This window comes from Sitophilus oryzae, unplaced genomic scaffold (genome assembly GCF_002938485.1).
Source record: "Sitophilus oryzae breed Bouriz unplaced genomic scaffold, Soryzae_2.0 scaffold_813_pilon_pilon, whole genome shotgun sequence".
NCBI lineage: Eukaryota > Metazoa > Arthropoda > Insecta > Coleoptera > Curculionidae > Sitophilus > Sitophilus oryzae.
The window spans coordinates 5,828,946-5,853,170 of record NW_022147432.1 but is presented as its reverse complement, the minus strand read 5'-3'; the positions used below and the strand labels follow the sequence as shown (position 1 = coordinate 5,853,170).

General features: G+C 31.2%; 1 protein-coding gene across 1 annotated transcript; it reads left to right on the top strand.

Moving 5' to 3' along the window:
• The first annotated feature begins 15,999 nt into the window (after positions 1 to 15,999).
• On the top strand, positions 16,000 to 17,522 carry LOC115889326. Its single transcript, XM_030909295.1, has 2 exons — positions 16,000 to 16,799; positions 16,912 to 17,522. Exons 1-2 carry the CDS (start codon positions 16,029 to 16,031, stop codon positions 17,347 to 17,349), a joined length of 1,209 nt encoding a protein of 402 aa, XP_030765155.1. The 5' UTR covers positions 16,000 to 16,028; the 3' UTR covers positions 17,350 to 17,522.
• Positions 17,523 to 24,225: the final 6,703 nt, after the last annotated feature.

Here is a 24,225-nt window from a genome sequence, read left to right as displayed (position 1 = left end):
GGTGGGCTACCCTTATCACTTAAGGGTATAAAAATAGATAACAAACTATTTTCAGACCTACTCAATATACATAATAAAACGTCATCAAAATCGGCCAAGCCGTTTCGGAGATGGTAACAAAAAAAACAACCCCTATTAGAAAATAGGGGATGATGAGTAGAACGGTGAAAATTTAGAGTTGTTTGTATTTTTAAGGCCAAAAAAAAATATTTTTTTCCAAAATAAAAAATGAGGGTGGGCTACCCCTCGGCTACCCTTATCACTTAAGGTATAAGAATAGATAACAAACCTATTCTTAGACGTACTGAATATACATATAAAATTTTATCAAAATCGGTTAAGCCGTTTCGGAGATGGTAACAAAAAACTTAAAAAACAACCCCTATTAAAAAATAGGGGATGATGGTAGAACGGTGAAAATTTAGGGTTGTTTGTATTTTTTAATGCCAAATAAAAAAAATTAAAATATTTTTTTTTTCAAAAAATAAAAAAATGGTGGTGGGCTACCCTTATCACTTAAGGGTATAAAAATAGATAACAACGTATTCTCAGACCTACTGAATATACATATAAAATTTCATCAAAATCGATCAAGCCGTTTCGGAGATGCTAACAAAAATTTAAAAAAACAACCCCTATTAAAATAGGGGATGATGGTAGGAAGGCTGGTGAAAATTTAGGGTTGTTTGTATTTTTAAGGCCAAATAAAAAAAATATTTTTTTTCCAAAAATAAAAAAAATGAGGGTGGGCTACCCCCTCGGCTACCCTTATCAGTTAAGGGTATAAGAATAGATAACAACCTATTCTTAGACGTACTGAATATACATATAAAATTTTATCAAAATCGGTTAAGCCGTTTCGGAGATGGTAACAAAAAACTTAAAAAACAACCCCTATTAAAAAATAGGGGATGATGGTAGAACGGTGAAAATTTAGGGTTGTTTGTATTTTTTAATGCCAAATAAAAAAATTAAAATATTTTTTTCAAAAAAAAAAAAATGGTGGTGGGCTACCCTTATCACTTAAGGGTATAAAAATAGATAACAACGTTTTCTCAGACCTACTGAATATACATATAAAATTTCATCAAAATCGATCAAGCCGTTTCGGAGATGCTAACAAAAATTTAAAAAAAACATCCCTATTAAAAATAGGGGATGATGAAATTAGAACGGTGAAAATTTAGGGTTGTTTGTATTTTAAGGCCAAATAAAAAAAATATTTTTTTCCAAAAATAAAAAATGAGGGTGGGCTACCCCCTCGGCTACCCTTATCAGTTAAGGGTATAAGAATAGATAACAACCTATTCTTAGACGTACTGAATATACATATAAAATTTTATCAAAATCGGTTAAGCCGTTTCGGAGATGGTAACAAAAAACTTAAAAAACAACCCCTATTAAAAAATAGGGGATGATGGTAGAACGGTGAAAACTTAGGGTTGTTTGTATTTTTTAATGCCAAATAATAAAAAAATTAAAATATTTTTTTTCAAAAAAAAAAAAATAATTGGTGGGCTACCCTTATCACTTAAGGGTATAAAAATAGATAACAACGTATTCTCAGACCTACTGAATATACATATAAAATTTCATCAAAATCGATCAAGCCGTTTCGGAGATGCTAACAAAAATTTAAAAAAACATCCCCTATTAAAAATAGGGGATGATGGTAGAACTGGTGAAAATTTAGGGTTGTTTGTATTTTTAATGCCAAATAAAAAAAAATTAAAATATTTTTTCCAAAAAATAAGAAAATATGGGGTGGGCTACCCTTATCACTTAAGGGTATAAAATATATATAACAACCTATTTTCAGACCTACTCAATATACATATAAAATTTCATCAAAATCGGCCAAGCCGTTTCGGAGATGGCAACAAAAAATATAAAAACAACCCCTATTAAAAATAGGGGGATGATAGCAGAACGGTGAAAATTTAGGGTTGTTGTGTTTCTTAATGCCAAATAAAAAAAATAAAAACATTTTTTTCTTTTCAAAAACTAAAAAAAATGAGGGTGGCTACCCTCTCGGCTACCCTGATCAGTTAAGGGTATAAAAATAGATAATAACCTATTCTTAGACGTACTGAATATACATATAAAATTTTATCAAAATCGGTTAAGCTGTTTCGGAGATGGTAACAAAAATTAAAAAACAACCCCTATTAAAAAATAGGGATGAAGGTAGAACAGTGAAAAAATTTAGTGTTGTTTGTATTTTTAATGCCAAATAAAAAAAATATTTTTTTCACAAAATAAAAAATTGGGGTGGACTACCCTTATCACTTAAGTATAAAAAAATATATAACTACCTATTCTCAGACCTACTGAATATACATATAAAATTTCATCAAAATCGGTTAAGCCGTTTCGGAGGAGTACGGTAACCAAAACCCCAAGACAATTAGCTAAGGCAAGTGATAGTGTGGGTGAACGCACCAACCAAGAGACAAGGCTAGCTATTGCAATGCCAAACTGTGGGTGCACGCACCACGCACAGTACCTCAAATATATATATATATAGATATATATATGTTATATTTATATATATATATATATATATATATATATATATATATATATATATATATATATATATATATATATATATATATATATATATATATATATATATATATATATATATATATATATATATATATATATATATATCAATATAACATAAAACGAGATATAATTAACGAAATATCATCGTAACACTGAAAAAAATATTGTTCATAATATTAATGAACATTGATTATTAACTGTTGTTTCATTGGGACAATGATTTTTTTCATTAATATAATGATTTGTTAATCATAGATCGATGTCCGATTTATTAATACTATGAATCTAATTTCATCAATATAATGAAAATCTGGTTATTAAAAATGTAAGATTTTCATTAATGTAATGAAGGCGTTCATTGTCCCAATGAACGCTTTCTTTATTTTAGTGCTGAAACTTTAATAAACACATATTCATTATATTAATGTACAAAATCATTGATTAATGAGTTGTACATTGTGACAATGAACAATGTTATTAATACAACGAACACACTACATTATATTAATGTACGCGGTTATTAAAATATTAGGGCTTTTAAATGTCCGCCATGTTGATCGGTTACTTTAGCACTTTAATAACGGCTGTTTGGTTGAGTTATTCAGTGAGGCTTTAGTTTCATTAGAACGGTAAGTGTTTTCTTCAATATTTTAAATATTTTAAATAAAAGTCCTATCGTATTGTAGTTAATTTGTTGTGTTGTCAAATCAAATTCCGCTGTGTGAGATCTCTGGTGTGGGTATTCATTAAAACAGCGGTTTCCAAATATGTTTCAGAAGATAAAAAACAAAAAGAAGAAAAACATAGTAACAAGTCGAGGCATGGAACTGATTATGGTAAATTCGAATGTTCTTTTAACATTTGGCATTTTAATTATTTTGATATACGTCTTTTAGAACCGGAAGAAGATGTTGAGACCTGCCTTCAAGCCCTCAAATTCGACAATTTAACATCGGACCCACTTGTTGCGACTTGGAAAGCCTGTTACAAATTAGTCTAGATGTTATCAAGTCTAAGGATACAGCTAATATAATGAAGAAATGGTCTTTTTTATAGAAATCCCTCAGGATATCGACTGGTAAATTAATTTTCTTATTATAATTTGCCCTAAATTTAATAATAACATTACTATTCTCTTCGTCGATTCGATTTTTTTAATTTTTAATTTGTATATGCTATATCGAGTTTAATAAATTATTATTAGTTTATTGCACTTGTTTTTTATTAATAATCCCTAATGGAAACATTTACTGTGCTCGTAAGTAAGTCGGCACTATTAGTAATTTTGTTACCTTTGTAGCTAAGGGCTTGTTCAAATGGAAATCTATTTATAGTAGAATTATTTCAGGTAGTTGGCTGGGAAATGACTATCAATGACATTTCATATCAATGACAGTGATCTTCATAATCGAATATACGGTGTAACAAGAGTTACTATTACTGTCGACTTTTAAATGTATAACTAAATAGTTTATGAAATTATTTCATTGTATTAAAGATAACGGTTCATTAATACAATGAAATAAATATCATTGTATTAATGATACAGTTCATTAATACAATGAAATTATTTCATTGTATTAATGAAATCTGTTCATTGTACCAATGAATGTGTTCTTCAAATTAATGAACACTGTTCATTGATTTAATGAACTTAGAGTTCATAGAGTTAATGAATTACTTTTCATTGTGCCAATGAAATCGTTCATCGGCTCAAAATTAATGATTTAATTCATTATATTAATGAACTTTTTCATTGTATTTATGTCGACTTTTGGTTCAGTGAACAACAGCTAGAAACGTATGGGTTTACTTATTTCACTGAGATTTATGAAAAGAAATCCTTTGCCTTGGATATAGGTAGATACCGCCACCTTTTAATTAATAAATGGAAATAGCTCCAAAAAAAAAACAAAATTGAACGAGGCAACAAAAAACGCCAAAAAAAATCCTCCCTCGCCCTCCTCACATGTAGTTTTGGGGCGCTATTAAGAATAAATAGTAGATCGAGGCAAATCGAAGTGGGTCAAAACAACTGGAAATAAATCGAAATGCGTCAAAGTTGGGCGACGAAATGCGATCTTGACATGTTTCGAATTGTTTCTCGCATAGTGTTGATGCTGTGTAATATTAAACGCATTTTTTATCTTATGAAATATATTTTTCTATCGTTACATAACAATTTTATACTTTTTTGGGCTTCTCTTTTCAATTTCCAGCTTTTTTTGTTTATTATTTTCATTGGAGAGCCTTTTTTGATTGAGAATATACGGTCTGATCCTATGTTATGGCCCAACTCGCGTTAATAATTTCAAAGTCAATTATTTTTTTAACCGCACACTTAAAACCAAACGTGGATTATTATCCTTTTAATTTTTCAATGTTTCATTGAAGCTTTCGAGGATTATACGATTTTTTGTTGTTTTCTCGTCTTTTTTAGCACGGTATTGTTAAATTTTCGAAAATAAACATTATTCACCACTTTCAATATTCATGCTAGGATTAAGGTATAATACTTCAATTTATTAAAATAAATATTACAAGATGGTTATGTATGTATAGGCTTGGTGCATTTCAGTTGATTTCAAAAAATTCTGACCGCAGCGCTGTATACGGCAGAAATCAGAAATTTTCGCTATGTATTTTACGCCGCCCCGGTTACAGTTCATGTTGATCGTATTAAAATAATATTGAAATCGGGGCTTTGTCATAATATTTAAGTATTTTAGTTTTTTGTTAGTGCAGTTATCGAGACTATAAAATACTCAGATACGAGGTTTGTGTGATGTAACGCTGTTTCGGGTAATAAAAAATAAGTGAAAAAGAATTCGAACTAGGCGTCGTGTTGTGTTATGATAATTTCAAATGTTAATAAAATTGAGTAAAAAAGAGCGTAATTAGGGCGTTGTTGGGTGCAATAACATTTAATAAGTCAACTTTCCTCGATATTCAACCCTCCCGAAATAACATTTTATACATTCATAGTTTCCCACACTGATTCGATCAAAAGCAAAAATGGATTCAAGCAGTCCGACGAAACAAGTCTGTACACAAAGCGTTAATATTAAATAGACATACTAATATAAGTACTATGAGAGGATAAAATATCATTTGCAATATTATTAATCGTATACTTCTTTTAATCGACTAGTGATTAAATGTTTTATGAACATCTTTTAAAATTATAATTATGTACTTTTAAAAAAAATCGTTATAGCCGAAATAGCTCCAATTATGATCCCACTAGCAAAACCGGTGCGTAAACCTATGCTCGTTACCGTAGCTGAACTAATCTAAAAAGTTTTTTAGCTAGAATAATAAACTATAATACAAGTGAGACCTTCTAAAGATATCAAAATATTTACTTTTTTATTTTTATTTTTAGAATTTTTACAAATTATGCTTACTAACTCTGTTAGAATAATTGTATAATAAATTTTTCGTATACTCACTATTTACCATGTATTTGTATATACCAGTTGTTTACGATATTCTGCGATGGAGGTAGCACAGGCGCGGGGCGACGCGGCGGAAAATGCACAAGCATAAGTAGATCTCGATAAAAGAAACGTATTTTCTCTTTATCGTTTTTCTAATATGTCCAAAATAACGGAATTATTTTACTTCGAAAATTTCCAAAAAAATGACTTTATTAAAATTTTAGGAACCACTGGATCTTTTCAGGATTTTCGATTTTTTTTTATAGTCGCTATTTAAACTCGTGTATTTTTATATACCAGTTGTTTGCGATATTTTCCGATGGTGGAAGCACCGGCGGAGAATACACCAAACCCGAGACCAAACCTATAAAATCTCTAAAAAAAAATTTTAGTGAGAAAAAAACTTAAAATACTGATTAATATGTGATTAAGACAAATATTCTTCTATTAGTTTTCTTGGTTGCTAGGTAGCAAAATAATATTGATTGTTCTTTTTATACTTACGGTCTCTATTTGGAAAATGTTCAGAAAATAAATTCATTACAGCTTGTAGAATATTTCCGGCCATAATACTACTAAACTATAATTATTTTTCATCAGTTTACAATAAAGATTTATTTTTAGAATATAATAGGGATCATAATCATGATACAGGATTGTACAACAATTTGAAATTAGAAAAATGTAATTATACCTTTGTTCAACAAAATGTAAAATTTAATGCTGTAAAAATGTACAATTCTTTTCCCACAGCTATTAGAAACTTGCCAAGAAACAAACTAAAGTCCGCTTTGAGGGGGTATTTAGTGAATAAAGTACTGTATTTAGTGCAGGATAGGGATCGACAAAATAAGAAATCTTGTCTTGACAAGCAATTTCTTGTCTTGTCTTGAAATATTTTCAAGAACTAAAAAAAATCTTGTCTTGAGCATTTCTTGAGAGTTGATTTCTTGTCTTGATTCAAGAAATCTTGAAATTTCTTGATATTTCGACAAAAGGGGAACCCCCGTTTAAAATTCGTTTATTAAAGAAGGGAAACCCCCTGTTTAAAAGTCGCGGTGAGATTGGTTAATGTGATGTTTATGCTTTATGCGTAAAATCGAGGGCCAGGCATCTAATTTTCAAAAAATTCAAAAACTTTGGGCTCATTATACTACAGTAGCCAAAATCATCAGATTGACATAATTTTGTTAATTATTATTATTATTATCTAACAATAAAATGAGTGATTGTGAATTGTGATGGTTCGTTAACCAGCAAATCTGAGCCATTCGTAATTGAATCTGGTTCAGAACACCTACCACCTCAAACACCTAGACGTAGAAGTTTAATTAGTGACTTTGACAGTAGTGACGGTGATAACACTACTACAGATAAAAACAGTCAAAACAACAATGAGCTACTCTACTTCAGTGGAGCACATTAAAATATTATTTTTATTTTAAAAGTTTTACGTTAATTCAAAAAGTCTGTATGCCACTGAAGTAGACCCTCTTTGCAAAGTTTTTTTTTATTCTAATATCGTAGGCCATAACATATTCAAAAAATTATAAAAAAAATACTTAAAAATTAAAAAATTATTAGGCGTCATAAAAGGTTCCAATTTAATTTGGCCCACAGTATGCCAACTTTGGACATTCGACTTTGGACGTACTTATGTCAACTTTGGACATTGGACATCCGACAAAGTGCCGCTTCGTACAAATATTTTTTGCTTAATAATTTTTTTATCCATCAATTAATGGATATTCATATATTATACAAATACCTAAGTAAATGAGTATTTCTTTTTTATTTTCATGAAATTTCAAGATTTTCTTGATTTCTTGTCAAGAAATCTTGATCTTGAGAAGTAATTTCTTGTCTTTTCTTGAAAACCAAAAATCATTTCTTGTCTTGATCTTGTCTTGATATTAAGACAAGATCAAGAAGTTATCAAGAAAATTACGACCCCTAGTGCAGGATTTTTTCTCAGATAACCCAAAGGCCGCTTTCGCCGTTGGAAGTGGATTTTAATTTGAATATTAAAAAAATATAAGTCCGATTCTGCTATTATAAAAAGGGGTGTTAAAGTCTTAATATTTTTTCGATTTATAATAATTTTCTTCCAAGTACTTTTAGCTAGTGATGGGAAAAACCGATTAGTTTCAATAATCGAACGATCGCTCGAGCGAAATATCGCTCGTGTTTAAAAATACGGTTTTTCGTCTCTCCCTTGTTGTACTCGTAACGGCAAGCAGTAAGATGCGTGTGCAGAGCACATATGTATTTTCTCGGTGATGAATGGTAAGTAGCAAGCGACGAGCGATTCACTTGATCGCTTGATTTAGTTTATTTCAAAGGGTCGTAAAATTTTGTCACTCAGATACGCAACGGATAAAGTCGTATAAATTTGCTAACTGCAATGTATATAGAAAATTCGCTCGGCTTTTTATCGAGTATGTCACATTAAAATTGGATTTCAATTTATTTCATTCTAAGATCGCTTGCGTTTGTCGCTCGTAACTTGTTACTTGCATCGCTCGTTCATAATCGAGCGATGTCTGTTATTTCAATAATCAAGTACTCGAGCAAAAATTCGCTCCCCCGCTTATTCCATCACTACTTTTAGCGTTTCGAATGAAATTTTGAGGGTAAAAGTTACTATAAATGCGACATATTTTAAATGTAAAAAAATGTCAACATTCACCAGGGACGTCATATGGGTTATCACTGGAATAGTTTTTCTAATAAGCTTTTTAGATTTAAAATATGTGACATTTATAGTATCTTTTACCCTTAAAATTTCATTCTAAACGCTAAAAGTACTTGGAAAAAAATTATAATAAATCGAAAAAATATTAAGAATTTAACACCCTGTGGCTACGAAACAAAGCAGAATCGGATCTGTGTTGATATAAAAAATAAATCTTATTTTTACGTGAGAAAATTCCCCACGAGAAATGGCAGATTTTTTTTGAAACACCCTGTATCTAGATTTATGGAAATTATGCTATTTTTTCTACACATTAATTATTTCTAGGCATATTATATTTTTGTTTTCTTTGTTTAAACGTGTTCCACGTTCAGATGAACATTTTTTCACTGGAATGAATAAATTATTATCTATCTATAATAATTACAAGTGGTATAATTCAAAACAAAAAATATGCAAATTAGAAAATGTGCGAGTATTCGCGAATGAGAATGTGAATATTTGTTAAAATGGATTTTTAGCAATGTTTTTGGAATGTATATTATTGTAATACTATAATCAATAATATATTAAAAGGTTTTATTATAAAAAGTTTTCTTCCAGACTCTTCTTGTATTTTTTGAAATTTTACATTCTGAAAAAACTTCGTTACAAAAATCGCTTTATCAAATCGAAAGCGAGGGTCAGCTCGAAGGGAAAAGCGACAGAACACAGTGAAAATAAATAAGGGTTGAATTGAAATGACAGAGGACATTTTTTTTCTGTCCGAACGTTGCCGGAGTTGTGTGTAGAAAGTTTTCACATAAATTACGAAAAGATGTAAAAAAGCTTGTCGCTAAAATACACGCCCTTGCTCCAGGGTCGGCCGCTATCGATTATATTATGGACGACGCCGCATGCAGGGAAAATATGCAACAGAAATTTTATGCGGTGTGACAGCAAAGTTTAATTAAAATCTAGAGCAAACCGATTTAATTTAATGTACGTCATTAATCTCTAATTACTATAATTATGTGCATTTTTGTAACTTTCTTGCATCAAGCATTACGCATACCTATTTTAGTTTACCATTAAGTATATACTTTCTTTTAGAAAATCTAGGAACTAGTAGGGTTGCAATCGGAAGGGTTTGAAATAGAATTAATACACTTTGTTAATTGTCAAGCTTTTAGAATTTATTCCTTCCTTCCTCAGGACACTGAAATAGGAATACAGTGTAATATAGTATAAATGGTTTATACTCGTAATAGGTGCTTTTATTTCTCGGCTATTACTGCAAGTTAAAAGGATTAGAAATTACATAAGGGAATTTTCGTTATGGGGAGCATTCTATATGAAACAGACAATACCTAATATAATATATTGTAAATTGTGTTATTATTGAATTAATACCGGCCTGTCTCTATAAAATCTGGAAAAGAGCAAAGGGCTTTGCTCCGGTACGTAGAGAAATCACAGATGGTAGTGTACCATTACCCAAAAACCTGAGTCGTTTTCTCTCATTATCAGAAAATAAGGCAGACATGCAGATTTTTGTCTGACCGAATTCTACAGTACAAATTTCCTGACTTTGAAGTTGTGCTGTCAGGAGGTTCGAAAATATTATTGTTATGACTAGGAATACTGATGTTGTTCTGCTCCTAGCTTACCACTTTGCCAAAATGAAGTGTTTCCACTTGTGGGTGATGAGTGGCACACTACGCGATACCAAGTTTATTCCAGTGCACAACATTTGCAAAAAACTTGCGCCTGAGTAAATCACTCACCTGCTGGCATACCATGCTATTATACCGGATGTGATGCCACATCAAAACTAGCATCTGTCACAAAAGTAAGAGCATGGAAGTTTTTCACTGGGGAAAACTGCAAGCTTTTGAGTGGCCTTGGACGCTGGCCGCTCGAAGAGGATGTACTAGGATGTACTCAAGAACGTCGAGAAGTTTGTCATCCTGTTGTACAAAGTACGTAGGCTTGCCAAAGCTTGTCTTATTTTTTTACACCATTCTTTCTTTTCAGATTGACCCCAGCATTGTAGCAAAATGTGCTGATGATACCCGTGCCCTTTTATTTGGTGCTGGGAAGAAACTGGGAGAATATGCCGCCAACAACGGATGCTCTTCGGCTGCACATCAAGAGGTGCCACTACCAAGTATGTTATGCTGAACTGAATTGGGACAAAGATCAATGCATTATTTAGTTTGAAAATTTACAGATATGTGTATGGGAAAATGCTCACATTGCCATTCCATCACTTCCTGCGATTGAAGATTGTGGCTGGATTATCGACGGGAATCACACAGGCCCACTTCTAATGACTCTTGACCCTATACCTACGATTTTCCCGGAATTTGTAATTTGCCATTGCAAAACTTCTTGCAATACCAAGAACTGCAGTTGTAGGAAGGGAAATGTAAAATGCTTAAGGCTGTGTACTCCATGTAAAAGTGTCTGCCTAAATTCGGCCTGAATATATTTTTTTTTGTAATTAACAATAAAGATTAGCTCAAACGTTTTTTTGTTAGCATATTTTTGATTTCCTCATGTTTAAAAACATATTTTTGTAGGCATGCCGGTTAAAATTCATGTTTTTTTTTAATTTCGACATAAAAAGTTTTCCAAATAAATTTTACTGTACATTTTTGAATTAGTCATGTTCGAAAATATGTATTTAGACACCTCAGTCGCTTTTCTATGTCAATGGGAACTCTAAAAATATCGAATTTCAAAAAAATCCGCCATGTTAGCCGCCATCTTGAATATCTTACTTCTGGTTCAGATTTCGCTCTAGCAACAGGCAGAATCGGATTCAGCGGGGTCGAATTAGGGGGAAAAGGGTAGTTTCCAAAAAGTAATATGAAATGCTTCTCAAAGTTAAAATTTCCGAAAAAGGGACTAGACTAAGAGGTTTACCCATCGATTAACCTATAGTATTATAAAACGTATTTAACAACGCCACTAACAAAGCATAAGATCGCAGAATTTGCAATCTATGCTATTATAACAGATAAAGATTTAAATAGGACATCATCAAAAATTAATTCACCTTTAAGTTAGATTTATAAACTCAGCAGTTGAAGTTCAGTTGACGTAGCAAATGTTCAACACCATGAAATGAAAGCGCGAATTTATAGTCAGTTCGTTTTACGTTCACGGAGTTCAGAGATGGGCAATGTCTTTACATACCGAACTTGCTTTGCATGATGGATCGTGTTCAAATCACATCATCGGTTGAACAATAAAAAATAATAAAATAAAATAAAATATTACAGGATGACGGCAAAAATATTACAAATATTACAGGATGACGGCAAAACACATATGGTAATGGTAATGGTAATTAAATAAATAAATCATATAGAAATATAAGGTCTCTGGTTCCTCGGGAAATATAACTTTCACCATAATTTCTGTACGCACACAAAACAAACAATGCTACACAAAAATATGCTACACAAAATAATAACAAATTTTCAAAATTCAAATCAAAATTGCAAATTACAAATAATTTGCTGTCATGTCACTTGTCAATCTTGTCATGACATGTGACAGGTAGCAGGTGGCGACGCTTTGGAGCCCTAACTGAACTATGCAACATTATGGCTAAGTTAGACAACCTTTCAAACTCTCTTATGGTCCATGGATACATGAATACGGGGAGGCTATCCGCCCAGACTATCCACGTGACTTGGCTGGTGCGCACCGGCCAGTCGGCGAGTGCCACCGGGTTTGCAGTTGCAGTTTGATGTGGTCACGGCATTATGAAGCAGAGCAATCCTATTAGTTTACCATTCTTGGAACTACTCATTAATTATTAAACATAATTTTATGTTATAATTATATTTATTACATATTTTATGTACAATCAACAAGATTGGGTTTTTTATATTGTCTATAAAGTATATAATTTAAAATATTAAGATATGTAATTTTTTTCCCGCAATTGAAAAATAATTATACCTACATGGTGTTTCAAAAAACATGTGCCATTTCTCGCGAGGAGATTCCTAACGTAAAAATAAGGTTTATTTTTAACATAGGTCCGATTCTGCTTTGTTTCGTATTTACAGGGTGTTAAAGTCTAGTATTTTTTCGATTTGTTATAATTTTCTTCCATGTAATTTTAGTGTTTCGAATTAAATTTTGAGGGTAAAAGTTACTATAAATTTGACATATTTTAAAGCTAAAAAAGTGTGAAAAAAGTTCCTGTAAACATGACATGGAAATGCATAGTTTTAGAGTTAGGGTGTTAAAACTTTTTAAAATTTGGTTTATTGTAATTATCTTAAATACCAATTTTTTTTTATTTAAAATTGCTGTAGGTTGGACTAATAGCAAATAGCAATAATAACTAATAGTTATAATATTTGATAATAAATTTGGTAAAATATATAATTTGTTAATTTAATTTTAATTTCATATATTAATTGTGATTAATAAAATTTTGTTTATCACATCAAGCAGGCCGGATTCTACAAAATATCAAGAGATAACTTTTAATTGTCATTAAACAAAGTCAGTGGCGGACATGTTTTTTTTTGAAAAATATTCCAATGATAACCCATATGCACGTCCCTGATGAATTTATCGACACTTTTTTAGCATTAAAATATGTAGCACTTATACCCTATAACTTTTACCTTCAAAATTTCATTCGAATAACTAAAGGTGTCAGGAAGAAAATTATAATAAATCGAAAAATTACTAATAATTTAACGCCCCGTAGCTACAAAACAAAGGAAAATCGGCCCTATGTTGATATGAAAAATAAATCTTATTTTTACGTGAGGAATTTCCTCATGAGAGATGGTACATGTTTTAGAAACCCTGCATACAAGCATATGGTAATTAAATAAATATACTTGTCTTCGTAAAGATCAGATCATTAAGAATTTTTTGGAGAATTTAATAGCTTTGTTTGAAGATGGCAAATAGCAACATATGGTTTTACTGTTGTTACCTATAACATATACAGGGTGAGTCTTAAATCAGTTCAAATATTTTTGGGGGTAGTATATTTCGACCCCAGAAACCCGTGTGATTTATTTTTGCGAAAAAAGAATTTGAGATTTTTTGAAAACATTTTTGGATATGTTATTTAGTTTTTAGTTAAAAAACATAATTTGATTTGGCAACATAGGTAGCAGATTAAGTTTACAAGAAAGGAAACCCAGAAAAGATCCAGTCGTTTTCAAAATTTAGGGAAAAAATATATATTTTTTAATTTTCAAAATAAAAATATCTCGGTTATTTTGGATTTGGTAAAGCAGTAAAGGGAGAATGTGTTTCTTTTACTGAGATCTATAAGCGCTGAAAATATTTGCACTTATTTAAGTCTCACCCTGTATATTGGTTTAAATATCGTGAAAAAACCGGGATAGAAAATACATCATATTTAACATTAAAAATAAAACTATTTGCTATTCTAATAAGGAATACATGATTATAAATAGAACTGAAAATGTAAGTTAGACAGGGGCGTAGTACACTAATGTTTAGTACAAAAGAATTATGTTTTTATGCAAAATATTCCAATTAACGAATTAACTTATTGACTATAGTGCCTTTGGCACAGGGCACAGGGCCGGCGCACTGTGGTCCCGCAGACTCGAAAAACGCGATAAAACGATTTTTTTGTAATTAGTCGAGACAAGCCGAAAATATAATAGAACGATTATTAAATATTCCGTTTACTGCAAAATGACAAATAAATAGATTCGTCACATATTTGAGGCGAGATGCGTTGACAAATTTATATTTTATTACTTTTAAATATTCTGATATAATTCATACCTCATTTTTAGAATGCTAGCATAATTTAAAACCTAAAGTAAACAGACAGACGATGATAGGAGACGGCAGGTGGAACTTTTAGGAAGATCTGAGTGTAAGAAAAAATTGTAACGCATCGTTTGTAATTTGTTGGTAGTACCGACGGAGATTTATGTATATTTTTTTCATGTGTAGATACAAATTTAGACCTACACAATTTTCATCTCTAATACATCTCATTAAATAGCCTCAAGTATCCACTAGTGAGAAATAAAACAATTAGCTGCGCATATTTGCGCCTAAGAGATTCCAGTGGCGTCACTAGTTTTTCGTTGAGAGCTATCATCTATCATTTTAGAAATATGACTAGCTTACTTTATTATTTCGATTTTTTTCAAAAAATTTTCTTCTCTTAATACGTGAATATTTGGATGAAAATTGGCATCTAGGAGTTTTTGACGCGAAAAATTCCATTTTGAAATCAATATGACTCCTACTTGTAGAGGGCGCCACCAACCATATGTTTTAACTGGTTTGGAGACTAATAACTTTTCGTCCGTACCTGTATAAAACTACTGAGTAAAAAATATACATTTACGACGTTTTTATGTAAACAAGTGTCTTGGTAAAAATCGCTACGAGTAATGGTTCTGGAGATATATTGAATCTAAATGATCAATACCCCCCCCTGTCATCATTTTCATAAACTAATCATGCGTACTAAATAGTTATTAGAATTTGAAATATTTTTGTGTCAAAAGTTCATCAGGAACTGTTCTCTGAATCATCATTTTTTTGAAGAAAATTTTATGATTAATACAATAAAATAAAAAGTTTCCAAATTTATCATTATACAGGTACGGATGAAAAGTTATTACTTTTCAAAGCAGTTAAAAAATTTGTAGGTGTCGTAGATATTTTTATCAAGAGAAGTAACGTAAAAAACGTCGTAAATGTATATTTTTTTCACTCAGTAGTTTTATACAGGTACGGAAGAAAAGTTATTACTTTTCAAAACAGTTAAAAAATTTGTAGGTAGCGCCCTCTACAAGTAGGGGTCATATTGACATCAAAATCAATTTTATTGTGTCAAAAAACTCCCAGACATCAATTTTCATCCAAATGTTGACGTTACTTCAGAAATTATTTGGAAAAAATCGAAATAAAAATGAAACTTCTACCACCCTATGTCTCCGAAACTAAGCATTTTAGGACCTATTTATAAGAACTTTTTTACTTATTTTTATCTGCAGAATATGTTGCCGAAGTTTCCGGAATACAGTTCGGACCACCCTGTATAGCACTGATATTAAACTGCATCAAATCAAAATAAACTTTATAATCTATTTTTTTTTATAAAAATAGTACGCCTGTGTTGAAAATCATGCATTATTATGTATCGTAATCGTTGTTTGCGTTGTTTTCTCTTATAATTAACTGGTATTACTTAAAACATATAATTATGGCTGCCTTTATAGTGGGAAAAACGCTATTCACAGGTAGGTATATAAAACCAACTCGAAAAGTACAAAAATTTTTTATAAGTTTTGAAAATGGGTGATACGAAATCAGACGTGCATACTTGGATAAGTGATTTTTTAGAACAACGAAACATCTTTCAATATAAAGTAGACGTAGCCGGAAAAGCTAACAAAGGAGATGGCTATTTAGGGGAAGTAACTTTCGTCAAAATATCTACGTTTACAGATAGAATATATCACTTAGCGATAAAATCAGCTATGCAAAGTGTACAACTCAGAAAACAGGCACCTATCGAAGAGATATTTCAAAGAGAAATGTATGTATATACTGTCATTATGCCTGCTTTTGCACAATTCCAAAAGGAAAAGGAGGTAGAATATATTTTTGATAATTTTCCAAGATGTTATGGAATCTACAACAAAGACAGAAAAGAAGCTATACTATTACAAAATATGAAATCCCTCAAATACGATATCCATGACAGAAAAACACCTCAAAATCTCGATCACGTATTTTTTGTTTTCAAAAACTATGCCCGATATCACGCTCTATCCATTGCAATGAAACGTCAACAACCTGAAGTGTTCCAAAATCTGACCAAGAACATGACGGATATTCTTTCGTACTTTGTGACTAAAGCTGGCATGGTTCCTGGAATATGCAACGACTTCGAATTGGCTCGTGAGCTTCTTAAAGAGGTCGATCCAGTAGCATTTAGAAAGCTGGACTTTAATAAGAATGATATCGAGAGGGCTCTATGCAAAGCTAGTGATTTGCCTGATGGGTTGTCTGTGATACTTCATGGTGATTGTTGGAATAATAACATGATGTTTGCTTATGAGGTAAGTTTATTGTTTTGTTGCACTCCAAGTTAAAATTTAATCTCTTGATTAACCATAAGTTTTACCGGGTGATATAAAATGTATTCTACTAAGTGTAAATTTTCATTTTCAGAACGAAGACAAATCCCTACCCTCCAACATAGCGTTCATCGATTTTCAGTTGAGCAGCATGGGATCTCCTATATGTGATTTATCCTTCTACCTCTACACTGTGGCAGACGAATCCGTACTACAGTATTTTGACGTGATTTTAGAATCCTACCATTGCCACCTCACAAATTTTCTTTTGGAAATGGGCGAAACAAACGCAGGCGTTACATTGCAAGACTTAAGACGCCACTGGTTTCTGTATGGCAAATTCGGCATAGCCATTGCTCCCTTTATTCTGAAGATCGAGTTATCTGACTCAGATGAAGTGACAGATTTAGTGCAAGGTGCCGAAAGTGGAAATATTGGAGATGCCTTTAAGGTGGAGTTAAAAAATAAGGACGTGTATAACTATAGAGTTAAAAGTGTCTTAACACACTATGCATCGTTCATTGACAAATAAACACATACATCTTTTGAGTAAACCTATCTTGAATTTTAGATATTATTTATTAATTATAACTTTAAATTCACTCATACTAGAACAATTCCATGTAATTATTTAACTTTATAAAGGCATCAAAACTTGTATACATATAAACTTTTATTAAAAATGTAATTTAAATTAAAATGATATTAAAATAGCTAAAGTGAGTATTATTTTTATGTAAAGTCTGTTCAACGAGTCAGGGAAGATTTCGCCAGATGACATCCAAAAAATAATGGAAAATACAATTTATCGGTTTAAATATCTCAAAAACCAAAGTTTTTATACATATTTAACCCTTATAATAAATGCCTTTTTTTAGGTCCAAATATCCAAATATGAAATAAAATACAGGTTTGAAAAATTAATAACCAACCAATCTCAACGGGAATATATAGATAATATGATCTCCTATTTAACCACTCAAAAGTCGCATTCGGTCCCAGTAGGGGCAGTTTGAAAAAAACCGCGGCCATCTTGGATTTTTTCGTTTTTTTACTCCGTTTGCATAACTTTTTTCGAAAAAAACTAAAGATATATTTTTTGTAGAGAATTAAATTTTGAATATTTTACCTTCAATTATTTTTTTTCTAAAATAAATAAAATAGAGATAGAGATAGAGCAATTTTTTACTATACGGTTTATAAATTTTCCAGTTTTTTTAAACCAATTAGCTATAATTTTTGCGTTAACAGTATAGTGTTAATATAGATAAATCAAGTATAAATTTGAGCATTAAAACAATTAAAAATAACGTTCAAATATTATTTACTAAATAAAATTATTGTTAAAAAATTATTATTAAATTAAATTTATTAAATAAAATCTGCTATGACGTCATCCTGAGTGCCATTTTAGCCACAACTAAAATACAAAAGTTTGTGCAACTGATTCCGTAGCACTGACCACACTTTGAAGAACATGCAAAACCAGTTTTCTACAAGAGCAATTTTTAGAGCACTGACTCTTCAAGAATGAATTTTAGTAGGTCAGGAAGCGCCACATCTTCTGTTGATTGAATAGGCGTCAGATTGCCTTTTTGATCTTTCTTCCATCCATATTGTAAAGGATCTAACTTGTTACCAATCCATTCTTGAATCTAAAACATACAACTTATAACATTTCCTATAATAAATATATCTTTACAGTTACCTGAAAGTATGTCATTCTGAGTAAATGGAGTTTTGCAGAGTTCTCAGTTGGAGGTAAATTAGCTAAATTAAAGGTAGTCTTATGGGATTCTCAAATGGTTCATATGTTTAATATAGCTTGGGCAGTGATATAGCTTTAAAAGATAATTTAATCCTGATTTAGTCAAAAATGTGTCGGTACTGCAAAATATGACGATCTTTGTCAATACCTCGACGTATTTTTAGAAAAAAAAACCCTAACAAAGATCACTTGTTTCAGTCAGGATTAAATTATCTTTTAAAGCTATATCACTACCCAAGCTATATTAAACATATTAACCATCTGAGATACATTCTATACAATAGGATTACATCAAGACAAGCCCTTAAGACTACCTGTAATTTAGTTAATTTGCTTCCAACTGAAAACTCTTTAGATTCAAGAATGGATTGGTAACGAGTTAAATTCTTTACAATATAGATGGAAGAAAGACCAAAAAGGCAATCTGACACCTATTCAATCAACAGAAGATGTGGCGCCTCCTGACCTACTAAAATTAATATTCTGCAATTGCAAAGAGAGTCAGTGCTCTAAAAATTTCTCTTGTAGAAAACTGGCTTTTAAATTTTTCAAATGTTCACTTCAAAGTGTGGTCAATGCTACGGAATCAGTTGCACAAACTTTTGTATTTTAGTTGGGGACGAAATTTACGCTCAGGATGACGTCATAGTAGATTTTATTTAATAACTTTAATTTAATAATAATTTTAAAACGTTATTTTTAATTGTTTTAATGCTTAAATTTATACTTGTGGTTTATCTATACTAACACTATACTGTTAACGCAAAAATTATAGTTGATAGTGAAAAAGCGTAAGTGAAAATTTATGAAACGTATAGTAAAAAATTGCTCTATCTCTATTACTATTTATTTTAGAAAAAAAATGATTGAATGTAAAATATTCTAAATTCAATTTTCTACAAAAGACATGTCTTTAGTTTTTTCGAAAAGTTATGCAAACGGAGTAAAAAAAACGAAAAAATCCAAGTTGGCCGCGGTTTTTTTCAAACTCCCCCACTGGGACCGAATGGGACTTTTGAGGGGTTAAATAGGAGATCATTATCTACACATTCCCGTTGAGATCGGTTGTTTACTAATTTTTTCTACCTCAACCTCCAGATTGACTGGCCTGTTTTACATATAGCCGCGGTAAAAGTATGCCTATTTAATATATGTATAACAAATATAGAGTTATTTCAATTTTCAATTTATAGCAGTATAACTTTTTTTGTAAATCTTAACAAATCTAAAACAAGTAATGGTTTTTTAAACACTTGTTTTTAAACAAAATGTTTAGATTAGAACATATGAACGCTGCCCAGAATCCCGTTTAATTAACTTTTTGAAAACTTTTAGCGATTCAAATGACATTTTGAGGGTAAAAGTTAGTTACTAAAAGATAAATGCGACATATTTTATGCGAAAAAAGTGTCGACATATTCACCAGGGACGTGCATATAGGTTATCACTGGAATTGTTTCGATTTTTAAAATACTAAACATAGGCTTGAATTTAAAATAACAAAGATTTGAGCAATTTTTTAATGGAAATAAATATAAATTTTGTTCTCCCTGTAGAATATCCATTCGGTTGATTTAGACAGATTGATTATATCGACTTTCGTTAACTTATAACCCAAATTTCAGCTTTCAATATACCGAATTTATGATTTAACCAATGCTTATTCTATATTCAATTTTACGCATGTTTTATTTTTTATCTCAAAAACTTTTAGATATTGGTATAGGTTAGTATAATAGAAAAACCTTGAGATATGGGAGTAGTTTTGAAAAATATAATAATATACCGTGTGTCCATTTAAAATTACAAAGAGCACTTTTAGTACGAAGTGGCAACACTGTAATGCGGAAAATAAATTAGACAGATGGAGCAGGTGCCTTTATGCAAAAATCCAAATTTTCAAAAATCCTATTACCAGTTTTCCATAAACGTCAAAGGTGCCATGGCTGTGAATCACCGTATATACGGGTGTTTAAAAAATATGCCATCTTTCGTGAGGATATTCCCCACGTAAAAATAAGATTTATTTTTCATATCAACATAGGTCCGATTCTGCCTTGTTTTGTAGCTACAGAGTGTTAAAATCTTATTATTTTTTCGATTTATTATAATTTTCTAAAGGTAAAAGTTACTATAAATACTACATATTTCAAAAGCTAAAAAATTCGACATATTCACCAGAGACGTGCATATAAGTTATCACTGGAATATTTTTCTAAAAAAGCATGGACGCCACTTTTTTTTTTGACTTTTTTTCTCTTGTTAGCGAAATAGTGTAAGCAGTTTAATGCCGATTAAAAGGATATTTTGTCGATTTCGGCCTCCTTGATGAGATAAAGCGAAAGTTTTAAATAAGTACTCATTGGTTTCTCATCAAAAAATATGAAAAAAGTTCCTATAAACATGGGTATGGAAATGCATAGTTTTGGAGTTACAGGATGTTAAAACTTTTGAAAATTAGTTTTTTTCTCATTATCTTAAATGCCATTATTTTTTATTTGAAATTGCTGTAGGTGGGACTAATAGTAATAATAACTAATAGTAAGTACTATCTGGGAACTGAACAAGCATTTAACATCAAAGAAACATTAAACAGAGAACGGGTTAAAGAAGAATTTTTCCGCAGATTAAATATTGTACTGAGAATCTGTCTGAAAGCCAAAAATTGTTTCGATGCAATCAATACCTGGGCAGCACCTGCACTCACGTTTACTTTTGGTATTCTGTCGTTGTCTACCACTGAGCTAAAACATCTGGATCAAAAAATCAGAACAATACTCACTAAATACAGGATGCACCATCCAAAATCTGCGTTGGAAAGGTTAGACTTACCAAGAAGCGATGGAGGAAGATCTCTTATAAATCTTGAACTTGCACACCTGCAGCAGAAAAAAAGCCTCATCAAATATTTTCATGCGAAACGCTCTACTACCATACAAGCCATCATCAAAGCAGACAAAAATCTGAGTGCACTAAATCTAGCGCAACAACTAGTAGAAACATACAAAGCAAAGAGACAACAACTAAAATCAGATTGGGCGCAAAAAGCACTCCATGGGAGGTTTGCTGCCAGTATTGAACAGCAGGATGTATGCAAGTCCATGTCAGTCACCTACCTGAAGCTCGGATACCTGTTCCATAAAAGAACATATAGAAAATACATACTAAAAGAAGACGTACCTTCAACAACATGTTGGTTAGGTTGCCCTGCTCAAGAAAGTATACAGCATATCATGTCAGGCTACACATCACTAGCATCTACCACATACCGTAGCAGACACGATAACATGGGGAAAACTTTACATCAAGCACTATGTCTTAAACACAAACTGCTACAAACCTACACACCGGACTACAAATACACACCTTTGGCACCTTTGGCAATACTACAAAATACCAGCTACAAAATTTTATGGAACATGGATATCATTACTGATAAGCCAGTGCATCATAATCGCCCAGACATGGTTTTCAAAGACATAGCAGCAAAAAAAGTCACAATAATAGACTTTGCAGTTCCACTAGACTCCAATATGACACGGATGTATGACGAAAAAATATCTAAATACCAGGAACTGGCAACTGAAATCAAAAAGCTATGGAATCTAGCTAAGGTTGAGATTCTACCAATTATTATATCAGCTAACGGACATAGAAATATGCAAAGCCACCTAAAAAATCTTCAAATCCCGACCAGCACAATTTTGGCGATGCAAAGGGCTGTGGTACTCGGCACAACATCGCTAGTACGAAAGGTTATGTCTCCATAATGAGCACGCTTTGTATCGGGAGCGCCAAGAATTTCCTAATTCTACTTTTTCCTAATATTACGATTGCGTCCGAACGTCTTCGGAAAGTAAAAAACACTGTTGCCAGTATTCTCATATTTTCGTAAGTATATCAGACAGAGTGAATTATTATGGAATTATTGTTCGTTACTGAACGGAGTGAATTATTGTGAATTGAAAATGGAAGGATTATTTAAAAAGGAAGCCAGAAGGTAGGAAATTTCATTTGTGCTTATCTTTTGTAGTTATGTATTAAAAAAAAACAAAATATTCAGTATCCATAATGTTTCGGTTTACTTATAACTTGATTAGCATGTATTTAAGTGCAAGGTAATTAATTAATTTGTAATAAAATACTTTCAGATCCTCTCAAAGTGAAGGACAAGTACTGGCAGCTGGATAATTCAACTCCGATTGGATCCGCAATTATATGAAGATATAGATATGAAAATAATAATAGTGGAATATATTAGCGGTAAGTAAAAATAAGTACATCGGTCTCTGTCTCGGTGTTATAGTTTTGACAGTAGTTGGCTCCCAAATAATTTAAAATGAATTATAATTTTAATTCGTAATGAATAATGTGTAACGTAAATTTTTATCTATATATTTTTACAGATTATTGCCAAGAAGGTGATTTCTGAGCAGCAACAGTGGCAAAATGGTGTCTAGTTAGTTACCATAGTTACAATAGAACAAAAAGGTATGTACCTTTTTTAAAATGGAAAAGACACATTTCTTTCCTAGACCTAATAATTAAAATAAGATTATTAACATTTTAAATTATATTCACTTTGGGTAGATATTGTTTTAAATAATAATATGTAATGTATTTTACCCAATCTTTAATTTGACGGTGTTGTTAAATTCATTATACTCATATATTTTTTTGTTTATAGGTAGGTGTAGGTATACCTACGCTCACCTTCAGTAGCAGTTTTTCAGCAGCCACCCGCAGTTCGCAGTCACTAGAATACCAGAGGGACTACAGTTTGATTTATTTTATTTTATCATACATTTATATTTTATAATAAACCATTTCATATAATACCAACTTCCATGCTTTATTTTGACCAATGAATAAATTCGAAATATTTTGAAAAACATTTCTTATTAAGGTCTTAAAATTGAATTGCAATATCATTTAAGGGGTGGTAAAAAGGTCGAGTTGGGGGAAAATGTTTTTTCTAGTACCTTAAACTTCTTCAGTAAACTCAAAATAGTTCGTTCCTACGAGTCTCTAAATTAAAATACAAAATTATTTAATTGTGATGTTCTGGGTAATTTTATAAATAAAATACTCTTTGACTCCAGAACATTTTTTTTTCAGTTAATCCAGAGAATAGTTAACCTCTAAATTGACTCTAGGGATTATTGCCATTATTAGAATTCTCAGCTCTTATTTATTTAATTATACCATAGGCAACAAATAATACACACTCTCATGACATCATATATCTTTAATTTTGAAAGCTCTAACCATATATAACTATTTAAATTTTGCTGTGTATATGACGGACCTTGATTCTGAAAAGAATTAATTATGTTAGAAAGTCACTGCACATAATATGTTTTTAAAATATATTTACCTTTGTATGTTTCCCCTGCTTCTCCTTCGTGATATTTGTGCTATAACGTTCTAATGTTCTAAAAAAAACATTAACTGTCAAAATTACAATTTTGTTTTAATTTCCAATAAAATTAGTTTGTTTTTCTGCTTCATCTGTCTCTTTTCCCTTCACCCTTCCTCACAAGAGTTATCAGTTATATAAAAATGTTTAATTTAATTTCCAGTTAATCGCCATACCACGCCACTAATTATTATTTCTTGTTTCCGATTAAAAATATTATC

Excerpts from the sequence above, each read along its gene's own strand:
- LOC115889326 (XM_030909295.1), top strand. The coding sequence starts at position 16,029 with ATGGGTGATACGAAATCAGACGTGCATACTTGGATAAGTGATTTTTTA. Across the intron at positions 16,800-16,911 it reads ACATGATGTTTGCTTATGAG|AACGAAGACAAATCCCTACC; the intron begins GTAAGTTTATTG and ends TTTCATTTTCAG.